This window comes from Hibiscus syriacus, unplaced genomic scaffold, assembly GCF_006381635.1.
Source record: "Hibiscus syriacus cultivar Baekdansim isolate YM2019G1 unplaced genomic scaffold, ASM638163v2 tig00112988_pilon, whole genome shotgun sequence".
Lineage (NCBI taxonomy): Eukaryota > Viridiplantae > Streptophyta > Magnoliopsida > Malvales > Malvaceae > Hibiscus > Hibiscus syriacus.
This window is the reverse complement of record NW_024063432.1, coordinates 1,334,237-1,347,247: the sequence shown is the minus strand read 5'-3', so window position 1 is coordinate 1,347,247 and position 13,011 is coordinate 1,334,237. Positions and strand designations below refer to the sequence as shown.

Genomic DNA, 13,011 nt, shown 5'->3' with positions numbered 1-13,011 from the left:
AGTTATATTGTCCCTTTTCTTCAAATGTGAGAGCTCAAATTTAACAATTTTTCCTATTGTTATTTTTCCTCCTTAAAATAAAAATAATAATATTCTATTGTTATTATTAAATGGTTACTCTTAAAATAAAATTTCGAACATAGGATTAAAATTCATTATTTATAATTAGGTTTAAGAGTCACTTTTGTTTAGGTAATAAACCTAATTTATCATTTTTGTCTCTATTATTTTTTTTTTGCGTCAATTTAGACCTTGAAGTTGTTTAGAGTGTTCATTCTAGCCCTCTAAGTATGTTGACTATTTTAACTAACATAATTGTGAGTCTTCTACGTTGGATTAAGAGATTAGGTTAAAATATTTATTAAACACAAAGACTATAACAATTTCTCAAAATTTTATGATTTATTTTAGTGAGATTAAGAGATTAAGTCAAATTTTTGGGTTTTTATTTGTTTTATTTAGTAAATATTTTAAACATTTTATTAGTTATTATTTAATAAATATCACGTCATCATCAAATCAGGTCAGTAATATTAACTGACTTGGAAATATCTGGTGTTGAAAAATGCAGAAGACTAACGGTTCTATTAGTCAAAACGGTCAATGGACTTCAACGGCTAGGATGAATACTCTAAACAACTTTGAAGGCTAAATTGACGTAAAAAATGATTGGGACAAGATTAATAAATTGAGTTTACTACGGGTTAAAAATGACCCTTAAGCCTTACAATTATTTAAACGTTTCATCAATTTTACTTAAAATTTGGGGAAAAAAATATTTTGTTCATGATTTTTCTCTTAAGTTATACTTGATTCCCGCTAAAATTTTAAACCATATTCTATGTTCATTTTAATTATTACACATCGAATTTTTAGTTTTACATGCAATCATACCAATGATTCATTAATTCATTAACATGGCAGTTTAGTGTTAACGCATGCTTATTGAAATGAACATAGAGTATACTTATTAATAATAACAACAACAATAATAATATGCCTATATTAATAAGAATAATGAAACAATTAACAAGAGATATGGTGAACCATTAATGGCAAAAAGATATACTCCATAAACGACAGTGAACGATGCACAAAACTACAAGTTAATAGAACTTAAATAAATTGATTCAAGGTATTTTACCCAAGGGCCGAGATGCAATTTACTCACAAGCAAGGTAAATCAAAGTTAGTGTTAAAACAGGACTGATGATTGCTTTTAGGCATTCAAATCTCTTCCTTCGTGTTTCAACGCCTACCTCCTTTCATTTTACAGTCACAATGTCCTAGGTATGGTTAAGGGCTCAGCCAATAGCAGTGAGTTAGGGTCAGGGATGGACCAAGGGGATGCTGAGGTCGTACTTCCTAAAGTTTTCAATTTTCTACGTAGTTTAGGTATTTTTTATATATTTTCTATCAATGATTTAATTTTACATTCTCTGAAATTTTGTAATTTCGAACTCCTAAATTAATATAACTTCCTAAGTCCGTACTCCTAAATTTTTAATATAACTTCCTAAGTCCGTACTCCTGACATAAAATCTTGTATTCATTTTATTTTTGATAAGGGAGTGGTTTCAGTAACAACAGTGAGGGTTTGAGATGAAGATTGAAGGTTGATGGTGACTGGGTGCGGTCTAAATGGTGCCTTAGAAGTTGAAGATGGTGGTTGGGGTCGAGGATTGCAAGTCGTGATTAAGGGAGGGCGAAGTATGGTTTCCTTTCATATATGTAACAATAGTACTAATTTTTGTTAAAATATGGCTACCACACACATTAAAACATGAAAATTAAAAGCATGTTCCATCAAATGTTTGGTTTAAAATGCTCCTAATTTTCCCAAAAGCATGCACACATAGTAGGATAATAACAAAGGGTCCATTCATTGGCTCAATGAAATTGGAAATAGTGAAGAACAATCTAACCTTGCGATTCATCAAGGATTCGGGGGCCAAGGGTTGAGGCGCTTGCGTGAACCCACTTGCTGAACTGCCGACGATGGTGATAAGCCTAATGGCATCCGAGTGTCGAGGCATGGAGTTTCCGAACCCAGAGCTTGAAAATTACTCTGAATCACTGACCTGTGATGTAATGAAGGCCTTGCTCTTGTAGATTGATGCTGCTTGCTGTTGCTCTCAAAGTAGAGAAGCTCTTTAGGTCCCATTGGACTCCCAGGTGTTCGAAACCTCCTCGTTTTCCTACGTAGCTCACACACTAGATTGTTATCGTTTCCTTCGGCTTCCTCCATGCCTAAGAACTATATACAAGTAAAACGGTATGATAAGTTTCCTTACGCAGCATGTTTAAATAGAAATGCTCACGCATCAAAATCAGTCATTGGTGTAGTTTTCACTTAATGCAATGCTTCCATTAATTCACTCAGAATGCACCGACTTCGATTCACTTACTGATGTTTGCCGTATATTGTGGCAATAAGAAACAACAGGCCAAAGGAATCGCCAAGAAGATTTGCCTAAGTTTCTACCCTAGTGGTGAACCTAGCAGTACCCCAACATGATCAATAGGAACACGAGGAGAAAGTGAAATTACGACTTTGATTGCTTTCTCGTCATTAAATCCACTGTTTAACCTAGGAAGTACAACTTCAAAATCTCTACAATCAATGAGGAAGGCAGCCACTAATTGATTAATGAATTACTAATTTACTCAAATCAAGTTATTGGGGTCTATGGGTCAGCAATTGTTTACCACTTGGTTTGCTTAGCTAGTTAGCTGTGAGTGGCAGCCCAAAATCTAGACCTATGCGCCCCTCTGGTCTACAAAGCAATGTACCACAACCACAAAGCAAAAAAGCCTGAAAATTATACCTTATGTGAGGCATGTTGAGCAATATGCTCTTTTTGAATTGCAACAAGGAACTCATGGTATTTCTTCATTCTCCTCACTTTCTCTTCTGTCTCCTTTAACTTGCACAGTGCTTTGATCCTCCCCTCCTCTGCTACTCGGACCATTTTCCTTGCTTCCTCTAACTCAACCCTACTAATTCTCATGGATCTTTCAATCTCATCCAAAAAGTCCAGCAGGCGAGCACAAGTTCCAACCTTCAAGTCAGCTTTGAGGCCTTTGACATACTCCACCATTGGGATACACATTCTTTCAGATAAATCTCCAATTAATCCCTGCATGTTGTCCTCAACTGAACTAAGCACTGCATTTGTTTTATCAAATATGTGTTGTAAGAGCTTCAGTGTGATTAAAAAGATGTCTTGGTTTTGATTATGGGCAGTGTATATATAATAAACTGCTTTGTGGAAAAGGTTTTGGAGGGTGTCCCTCTGAGTGACAATGGTTTGAAGGATGTCCTCTTGGTGAGAATTGACTTGGTTCTCAACTTGTCTGAGCAGGTGGACAAGCTGCACAATTTGTGTTTGTTGCTTCTTATAAAATTCTTTGCCTGCTATTACTGCCTTAGCAGCAGTGCTTTCTTCCTGCAAGAATCAAAAACTGAGTTATATGATGTGCAAGATAAATGTCAAATTATGGTTTTTTCCTTATACTATACTCAATTTGAGAAATAATTTTTATATTTTATTTTGGCATAGTTGATCCTCCAACTATTATTCCCGCATTAGTCCTAATCGGTAAAACCGTTTAAAAAATTATGTTAGTCGAAAGAACGGTCTAAATCATGAGGCTGAGGTGAAGTCTTTTAAATTACAAATTAGTAAAAGTTAATTATCACCTTTCAAATGATAAGAATTTCAGATTTTGAGTTTTTTTTAAATATAATTCCACTTCAGCCCAATAATGGAAATGTTTTACCATGTTAGTGATTCGGACTAACACAAAATATCAATATAATGGGACCAAACTATGAGAAATGAAAGTACAATGGTTACATCGCTAAATTTGAGTATGGACCCTATACAAAATTTTACCTAATATAAATGACGCTAAATTTTCTCTAATTATACACTGTTCACAGTAGAATCTCAATCCAAATCAATTTCGAAGTAAGGAAATCTTCATAGAATTATATATATATATATATAAATGTAATTTATGAGGAAAGGTATGTACTAAAACATCAGCATAAAACCAATATTCATGGCTACGTTTTTCTTGTGCGTTTTGATCCTTATTTCCAACTTTCGTAATGTAAAATCAGTTAAAGAATGGTTAGATATGAGATAAAGAGTTCAGGGTTGAATTAAGGTACAAAAAGTGGATACCAGATTTCCCTAACTGAACTCATAATAAGCTAAAGCAAAGATTATAATGAACAATAAAATAAAATGAAAAGATTTGAAGTTTTGAAATTGATAAATCTCGTAGCAAATGAAAGAAAAAAAACGACTTCTACTAAATAACTGAAAATTATTGATTAAACTACCTTTCTGTCGGTCTGATTGCTCCATTCTCCCCCAGCTACAGTTGGTGATATCAATGGTGACTTAGTAGTGAAACCGTTCAGACGGAATCCCTGGCCCTGCAATGAAATCAAATTCGATTTTGAAAACTAGTCTTAGAAGTGTTTGTTGTTTTCTGATTTCATTTTACTGGTTTAGGTTTATAGAATTCTTAATTACGGGAGAGAAATCAGAATCCACGACGATCGTGCTGAATCGTCCCTCTTCAGCCATTTCCTCTGTTTTCAAACCAACCAGCTTCATCAACGGAATCGCCAAGGAAGAAAACACATCCTCCGCCTGTAAAATCAAAACAAAATCAACGGTGATTCGTCGTTTGAACTTATCAAAGAAAAATGAAATCAAACAGAAAGGAAAACGATGAAAATCACGATAAGCAAAACCAGAGAGATACTTCGCCCAAACCGAATTTGATCTGCGATTTCAGCTGTTGATAAGCACTCTTCACTTGATCATGCCGCGAAGCTAGTCTCGTAAGCTTAGCGCCGATCGAAGCCGTTGATTCAGACGCCGAATCCTGCAACCTTCGTTGATTCTCCATTTTTGGCGGGAAAATGATCCAAAAACCTATCTGCTTCTTAACAGTAACAGTTCATGGATTTAAGAGTTTCGAAACCAACGAGTAATTAACCAAAAGAGATAGATGAATTACTGTTTCTATCTAGAAAACAAAATATCTATCGAATCCTCAAAAAGCTCAAGTTTAAATCAAGTAATCGAGTGTCCTCCCATAGTTGATTATATTTTAAATTTAGTTTGAATTTAGAAAAGGATAAAGTACACAAATAGTCCCCGACTATAAGGTGATGATTTGTTGAGTTCCTTGACTATTAAACGTTACAAAATGATCACCTAACTATTCATTCGTTCCAAACTCGTCCTTTTCCGTTAAAAAAATTGATAGTCGTTTGAGCTGGATGCTAATATATTGAATAAAATAGGATAAAAATTTATGTTTAATTGAACGTCGAGCTAGTTCTTGAAATATTATGTCCTCGTGTCATTGCTTTAAAATAACGGTGGTGCCAATATATATCAGTAAAATATAATTTTATTATATATGTGTCAGCATATTAAAGTTCAACTCAAACGACATTCAATTTTTTAACATAAATGGACGAGTTTGAAACATATGAATAATATGGTGATCATTTTGTAATTTTTAATAATCAAGAAACTCAACAAAACAACCTCCTATGATCGGGACAATTTTGTAACTTTAATAATCAAAGGAACCAACAAATCAATACCCTATAATCAGGGATCATTTGTATATTTTACCATTTAATAAGTTGTGTTTAATTGAACTCGAATGTAATCAAAATTGAATTGAATATTAAAAAAATATTTAAACAAATTAAATTTCAATAGTTAAAATTAATTTAATTATACATTTTTATAACAAATTATAGTATTTAAAGCTATTTTAATTCATTTAAATATAAAAATTTGAAATTGTTAATTGATTAAGTAATAAAGATATTCATATTGTCGCATCGATATTTTAAAAATGTAATTTACTCTAATTTGTATAGTATATTTTTTAAAATTATGATTTGAAATCAAATTAGATACGTTTAAATAATTATCGATTCAAGTTTAATAAAACTCGATCAGAAATGAACCTAACGCTATGATTTGAATTCGATTTTTAGTTTTTGGTTTTCAACTATCTGATTTTTTAAAAAACGTTCATATTTGTTTGTTTAGCGTTCACAAATATATTAAATATATTTATGAATATGATCATTTAAATGTTTGCAAATCGTATTGGTTGTTTATACAACCAGACTACATTAATTCTCAAAGTTCCCAGTTCAACTCCAACTTATCACACACAATCTAAAAACATATTAGAACCCTATATGATCCGGTCCACCCGAAACCGAGCTCGAAGCGACGGCCGCAACAGCAGCGATGTTACGTTCGGCATGACAAAGCTGTCAAAGCTTGGTGGGGACGTAACAAATAGCAAGACGAGGATGCGCGTTGAAAACGGCGTCGATGTCCCAACCTTGTCGGGCCGCGATGGACACCAGAGGCTTGTAGTAGGCTTGTCGCCACGCCCCGATGTTCTCGCCTCGCTCCTTGAAAGCTTGCCGCAGCGCGTTTGACGCTTCCTGGTCGAGGCAATGCAGCGCGTAGCAATGCACGTAGTATCGCATCTTCGGCTTGTTGATGTAGCTAGCCCCGGCTTTCTTAGCGTACCTAAACACCTGATTCGTCACCTACGGAACAAACGACATTTGTCAACCGTCACCGATATTTTATTTGTATCTACTCACGTATAAAAACTATATGTTAAAAATATTTATGAATCTCTCACAAATTTAATTAAATGTTTGGATATTTTGCTTCATTTTTCGATATGTTATAGGTACTGAAAACGTCGTTAGAGAGGAGAGTGGAGTGGGTGTAGTTGTCACATGTAGGGTAATGCCACACAAACTTCACGAAGAAAAAGACAGGAGAAGATTTTCAGACAAAAGTACGTTAAAAGACTTCATAGGGACCCTACCCTACGCTTAGTGCCCCTAAAACCCTAGCCCTGCAAGTATTTTGGAACCCATATTTCCCACCAGTACCCACTATTGTCCGTACTTCAGTTGTCGCATTGTTACTGTAACAGCTGGCTACGATCCCCTCTGCTTTTAGGATAAACTACGAGTTTAGTACCTAAATCATCAATTATGATCCGTTTTAATAACTAAATTTTAAATTATTTTAAAATCATACCTAAAGTTTAAATGTTCATTTCATTTTAACACTCCACCATTAAAAATTTTAGTTTAAAACTTAAGGTTAATTTTTGAAAAAACTAAAATTTATATATTAAATTGGACCAAAACTGATAATTTAAATATTAAACGTATTAAATTTTTACTGTCTTACGAAATAAAAACTAAAAGTTAAATATAATTTTTAAAAAATAAAAAATTAGATACTAAACAAGCATAATTTAGGTACTAAAGGCATAATTTACCCTTGCTTTTATCTAACTCAATTGAATTCTAAGATTTGGATAAAATTTTGCTAAATTTTATAAATTGTTAAATAACTACGCACGTCATTATATTTTTTATTTTATCTAAACAACTCCTTGTTTTATTTAAATTTGCTTTTAGCATTTATTTCAAAGAAATTCTTGTTTTATTTTAATCATATATAACGTTTAGTTTTCAATCGTATATTTTATAAAATTTTAGTTAATTAAAATATTAACTGACTTTCCATCTAAGTTAACAATTTGACAAAAAAATCAAATATAACATTTTAATTGGGAAAAGAGGGGCAAAAATAATAATTAAGAAATATATTTAAAAGATTAACAAAGAAATTAGAGTAAACTATGGATTCAGTGGCTAAATCAATTTTAGTACCTAAACTTTCAATTTTTTCAAAATCGTACTAACGTTTAGTTTTCATTTCATTTTAATACTTGCCTTTAAAAATTTAAAGCATTTAGTACTTAAACTATCGGTTTTGATCCGTTTTAATATCTAAATTTTCATTTTTTTCAAAATTTAATGTTAAATTTTGAACAGTGTACTAAAATGAAATAAAAATTAAAGTTTTTAAGGGTAGGATATTAAAATGAAACAATAACTAAATTTTAAGTGTGAATTTAAAAAATTAAAAGATTAGATACTAAAACGGACTAAACTAATAATTTATATATTAAACGCATAATTTACCCCAAAAATATTAACAGAAAATTAATATAGGTAAACCTAAGGGTTCATATTGCTAATTGTAAATGGAAGTTTTAATATTAATGCATAGAAATAAATAATATTTATCAATTTAGTGCTGATTGAATGCGTATGCGTTACCTTAGTGGGGCATTTTTCGCCACGGTCCTTGGCGATGTTCTGGACTTGAATCAAGAAATCCCGGCACTGCTCGTAGAGATGGAACAGGTAATCGAGGCCGTTCTTTTTGCCGCGCGCCACCTCACCGGGCTCCGTCACGATGAAAGGGTGCTCTCGCATCCTCTCGTAGCTGCCGCCTCCGTCGTCATAGTCATCATCGTCACCGCCGTCAATTTCATCTTCGTTATCAACTTCAACCACCTTCTGCCCCTTCCTCCGCCTTTGCTTCTTCCTCCCCCACCTACTACCATCTCCCGCGTCCCCCATCCGCCGCTCCCCGCCGCCTCTTTCTCTTGCTGCACCGGCTCCTCTGATAACCCTGTCATTCACAATCATCATTTTGCCCCCCATAAACCAAAACAACAAAGAAACAAATATCCATACATACATACATATATACATGCATATATACATATATTAATTAGGTTAAAATATTGTTGCACGTTGGCGGTTAAGTTTCTGCATGAAAAATAAGCGTTTGTGTTATAGTAACGAAGTGTAATAATTACATTGTAACATTTATGACATAAAATTATAATCATTTTTAAAAAATAAATCATATAGTAATATTCAATGTTATATCGAATACTATAATATATGTTTCGTATCATATAAACATTTACGTGTTATGGTATATGTGACAAAATGAACATAAAATACGTATGTTTTACCAAAGAGAGAGGAAAAAAAAAACAATGGAAGAAACTGTCAAGTCTTTGATTCTTATAACGCCAAATTGTTTTATAGTAACAAAACGAACCTTCCTGGGAAAGAGCATCAAGAGGGTTGGTGGTGATTTCACCGGAAACAATGTGTCTCCGCCGTGAATCATCTTCTTCAAGCCTTCTCCTTTCAGCTCTGACGGCTGCTTTAATGCCGTACCTCTCACCGACGAGCAGCTCCCACCTGAATATCTGCGACACGCTGTTCATCATCTCGTCTAGCTCTTCTTCTTTCATCCCCAAAAGGGTGCTCACGGTGAACCCTAGCTCGGCTATCTTGGCGGTGTTGTAGTACCTGATTCCATAAGCTTGGAATAACTATTCTATCCGCCGAGCTCCATCGGCCTCCTGACGTAAGCAGCCACCTTTTGTGGCGGCTGAGGAGCCGCGACCGCTTCCATCAGGCGGGCCGGTGCCATCACTCCTCTTGGATCCCACTTGAAGAAGCTCCCAGAAGCGAAAGTTTCAGGGTCCATGGATTTTTTGCCTCTTTTCTTCCTTTTAACTCTTTAAAGAAGCTAAGTGAAAACAAGAGTAGCTGTTCTTTCTTATCCCTTTTATGTTTTTTTTTTTGTAGGAATGAAAGTTGTCGGTCGCTATAAGGACAGAAAGTTCGGAATCCCCGAACTGCCCTTGCATGAATGGTTTCTTTGCATCGTTACGAGGGAACCGAACTTGACAGTTGGAACCTAACCAGTGAGAGAGACAGCAGTCTATGTTTCCTAATAAATTCATAGCCAAACTCGTATAATATCTAAATTGTTAGTTTTAATTTATTTTAGTATTTAAATTTTTAATTTTTTCAAAACATATCTAACGTTTATTTATCATTTCATTTTAGTATTCCGCCGTTAAAATTTAATGCATTTAATACCTTAATTATCAATTTGGGTCCATTTTAGTACCTGAACTTTCTATATTTTCAATGAGTACTAAAATGAAAAAAAATTAAAGTTTTTAACAACGATGTACTAAAATGAAATAAGAATTAAACTTTAGGTATGGATCAAAACTAATAGTTTAAGTACTAAACGTGTAATTTACCCCAACTTTATATATATATATATATATCATAATTAATATTATTATTAATTAATTATTAAAATTTAAAAAACATTAGGATTAAACCATAGCTTGTTTCTTTCTTCTACATCTTTAATTGATCGTTGAAGATATTAGTTTTAGTGTTAATTATTGTCGTTAATACTTTTATGTTTTTCTTTATTTTCTTATCTCACATCTTTAGTTTTTTTCATTTGTTCTTATCATTTCTTTTTCTCGGGTTTGGATTTGAAATCATTGTAATTGATCAATATGATGCTCGTATATTATCCTGATGATTATTTGTTTTGGACCTCGAATTTGATTTTGAGATGCAACATACGTTCGTAGATAGTTTTCTCAAAATAATTAGCTTTAATATACATTTATCAGTGGTCTTTCAGTTGTTAAATCTCACGTTGTGATTCATTTACCATAGTAATTATATATGTTAGTATCTACCAATCGTTCGAGTTTTTTTTTATGAATTTTTTCGCCTTTTCATTGTATGGTCCGTATATGATCTTAAGTGACTAGTTTATTGTGTTATATGTGTTTAGTTTACAAATATAGTTATAAATTATTATTATAATTTGAATATTTATCCTTTCTCAGTTAAATAGCCGCTTTTATTTAAAAATATGATATTAAGATTCAAATTTTAAATGAAAAAATTAAATAAAAATATTTAAATGTGGTACTAATTAGTTCGAGTTGATATCACTAGTGCAAATTAAATCGAACAAAATAAATCGAAACGTATCCATTATTAAATTCACTTAGCTGATTTTTTTTTATTAATTTGGAGTAAGTACAAGGGGTCGTACCTGCTCAAATATAAACTTTCAATATTTTGATATTGAACGCTTACGCTTCTGGTATATATGGTGCTCGAACATGTATCCTCAAGAAATAATAATAATAATTCATTTTCCATAAAAGTCACTCGGTTCGTTTGTGCCACTTTATTGATGCGACAGTTAATAAGACTGGTATAATTACACATTTAGTCACTCTTACTTATGTATTCTATCAATTTGGTCTTAATTTTATTAATTGTCATTTTAGCATTTTCGTCAAATATTAATGACAAGTAGCTTAATTGAATGCATTTAAATAGTTAACTGGCCCAATTGAATTTTCTTTTTTAAATAATGGTGGTCAAAATGAAAAGGGACTATAGTTAGGTGGTTACTAATATAGTTTATCCTTATATATGGAGCCAATAAGAACTTGACACGTCATGGAAGGGGGGGGGGAATGATTAGACCTTTTTCACGCTCCACGATCCCATTTAAGGATGGCCATATTTTGGTGATATAGCTGATAAGATGAGCGTTTTATAGGGATTTCGAAATGTTTATGAACCATGTGATTGGTGATTAGAGAGAAGCCTAGGGTAATTTCGATGCACCTGAGAGTGTGAGATAAATGTTTCCTTTGACTTGGTTGAGCATGGGTTTTCGGTTTCAAACTACGTTGCAGTTTGAGCAACATTCGTTTCCATTTTCAATGTGCCCCCCCAAGTTTAAGGAAAAACACTGTTAACCCCCTTTTTCTTTGTTAAACATAAAGGAAAATCAAGAGTCAATTGCCTCACATATCCTCAAATTATGGTCTTCATTCTAAATTAGATCCTAAAGTTTTAAACATTATAGTTTCATCCTTAAACTATGATTTTTATTCTAAATTAATCCTCAAACTTTTAAATATTTCAATTACATCCTCAAATTATTATGCCATTCATTCTAAATTATTCCCTAAATTTTTTGAACTTTTTAATTCCATATCAAATTATACTTATAAACTAATCATATCTCCTATTAATAAAATCATTAGATCAAGTTATATTATTATATATTTAAAAAAAATAAAATTTAGGTTAAACTATGGTTAAACTAATTACATATTTGAATGAATTTAGGGATGAAATTGGAATATTTAAAAGTTTGGGGACTAATTTAAGATGAGGGCAATAGTTTAGGGATGAAATTGGAATATTCAAAAGTTTAAGAATTAATTTAGAATGAGTCATAGTTTGATGATAAAATTAGAATATTCAAAAGTTTAAGAATCGATTTAAACTAAGGGTCATAGTTTGAGGACATATGATGCAATAACTCAAAAATTAATACAAATAAAAAAGTAAGGGAAATAGTATAAATTATTTAAGGAAACATCGTGATTGCTAGGGGTGTTCACTGTCGATTAACTTTACTGTTTAGTCTAAATGGTCGGTTAACGTTATTAAATTTTATTGACCACAACCTAACCATTAAGACACGATTAACCGCTAACGGTTAACCGTTATTAACGGTTCGATTGTAGGGTAACCTATTGCAAATTTTTTCAAACATAACACAACTTAAAATTTTTCAAATTTTCATAAAATTTACGATGATGATAGAAACATATATATTTGGAAAAATCTTATTTATTTATAAATGCATTTATGAAGTATATTCATAACGTAGTAGTAAAAGTGATGTTACTTTGTTAATTATTTGGGTAAAGTATACAAATGGTCCTCTAACTATATGATGTTACTTTGTTGAGTTCTCGACTAGTAAAAGTTACAAAATAATCCATTGACTATAGAGCATTGCTTTGTTAAGCCCCTTAACAATTAAAAGTTACAAAATGATCACTCGATTGTTCTTTATGTTCCAAACTCATATTTTTCCATTAAAAATTTGATGACAGCCTGAGTTGGACGTTAACCTACTGATCGAGATATAATAAAATATGATCTCATAGTCTCAAACAACTATCATATCTCAGTCAATATGTCAATGTACAACTTAGACGACCGATTATTTTTTAAGAGAAAAATACAATTTAGAACATAATGAATAGTTGGGTGACCATTTTGAAACTTTTAAACTTCATAAAGCAACAACCTATAGTCGGGGATCATTTCATAACTTTTAATATTCAAGAGACTCAACAAAATAATATTATATAGTCTGGAGATCATTTGTGTAC

The 13,011-nt window shown here is 32.4% G+C and overlaps 1 protein-coding gene and 1 pseudogene across 1 annotated transcript; both read right to left on the bottom strand.

The window, feature by feature from the left end:
- Positions 1–1,936: 1,936 nt before the first annotated feature.
- Positions 1,937–4,940, bottom strand: LOC120185107. Its single transcript, XM_039189408.1, has 5 exons — positions 4,786–4,940; positions 4,551–4,670; positions 4,355–4,450; positions 2,829–3,449; positions 1,937–2,257 (listed from the first exon to the last, which is right to left on the bottom strand). The coding sequence occupies exons 1-5, from the start codon at positions 4,930–4,932 to the stop codon at positions 1,937–1,939; spliced, it is 1,305 nt and encodes a 434-aa protein (XP_039045339.1). The 5' UTR covers positions 4,933–4,940.
- A 1,304-nt stretch (positions 4,941–6,244) lies between these two features.
- On the bottom strand, positions 6,245–9,461 carry LOC120185010 (annotated as a pseudogene).
- Between the last annotated feature and the right edge of the window lie 3,550 nt (positions 9,462–13,011).

What these genes read in the sequence shown, in the direction of transcription:
- LOC120185107 (XM_039189408.1), bottom strand. Translation starts at nt 4,932, where the DNA reads ATGGAGAATCAACGAAGGTTGCAGGATTCGGCGTCTGAATCAACGGCT. An exon ending in TCAAATTCGGTTTGGGCGAA is followed by an intron (nt 4,671 to 4,785) that starts GTATCTCTCTGG and finishes TTGATTTTACAG; the next exon opens with GCGGAGGATGTGTTTTCTTC. An exon ending in TGGATTCTGATTTCTCTCCC is followed by an intron (nt 4,451 to 4,550) that starts GTAATTAAGAAT and finishes ATTTCATTGCAG; the next exon opens with GGCCAGGGATTCCGTCTGAA.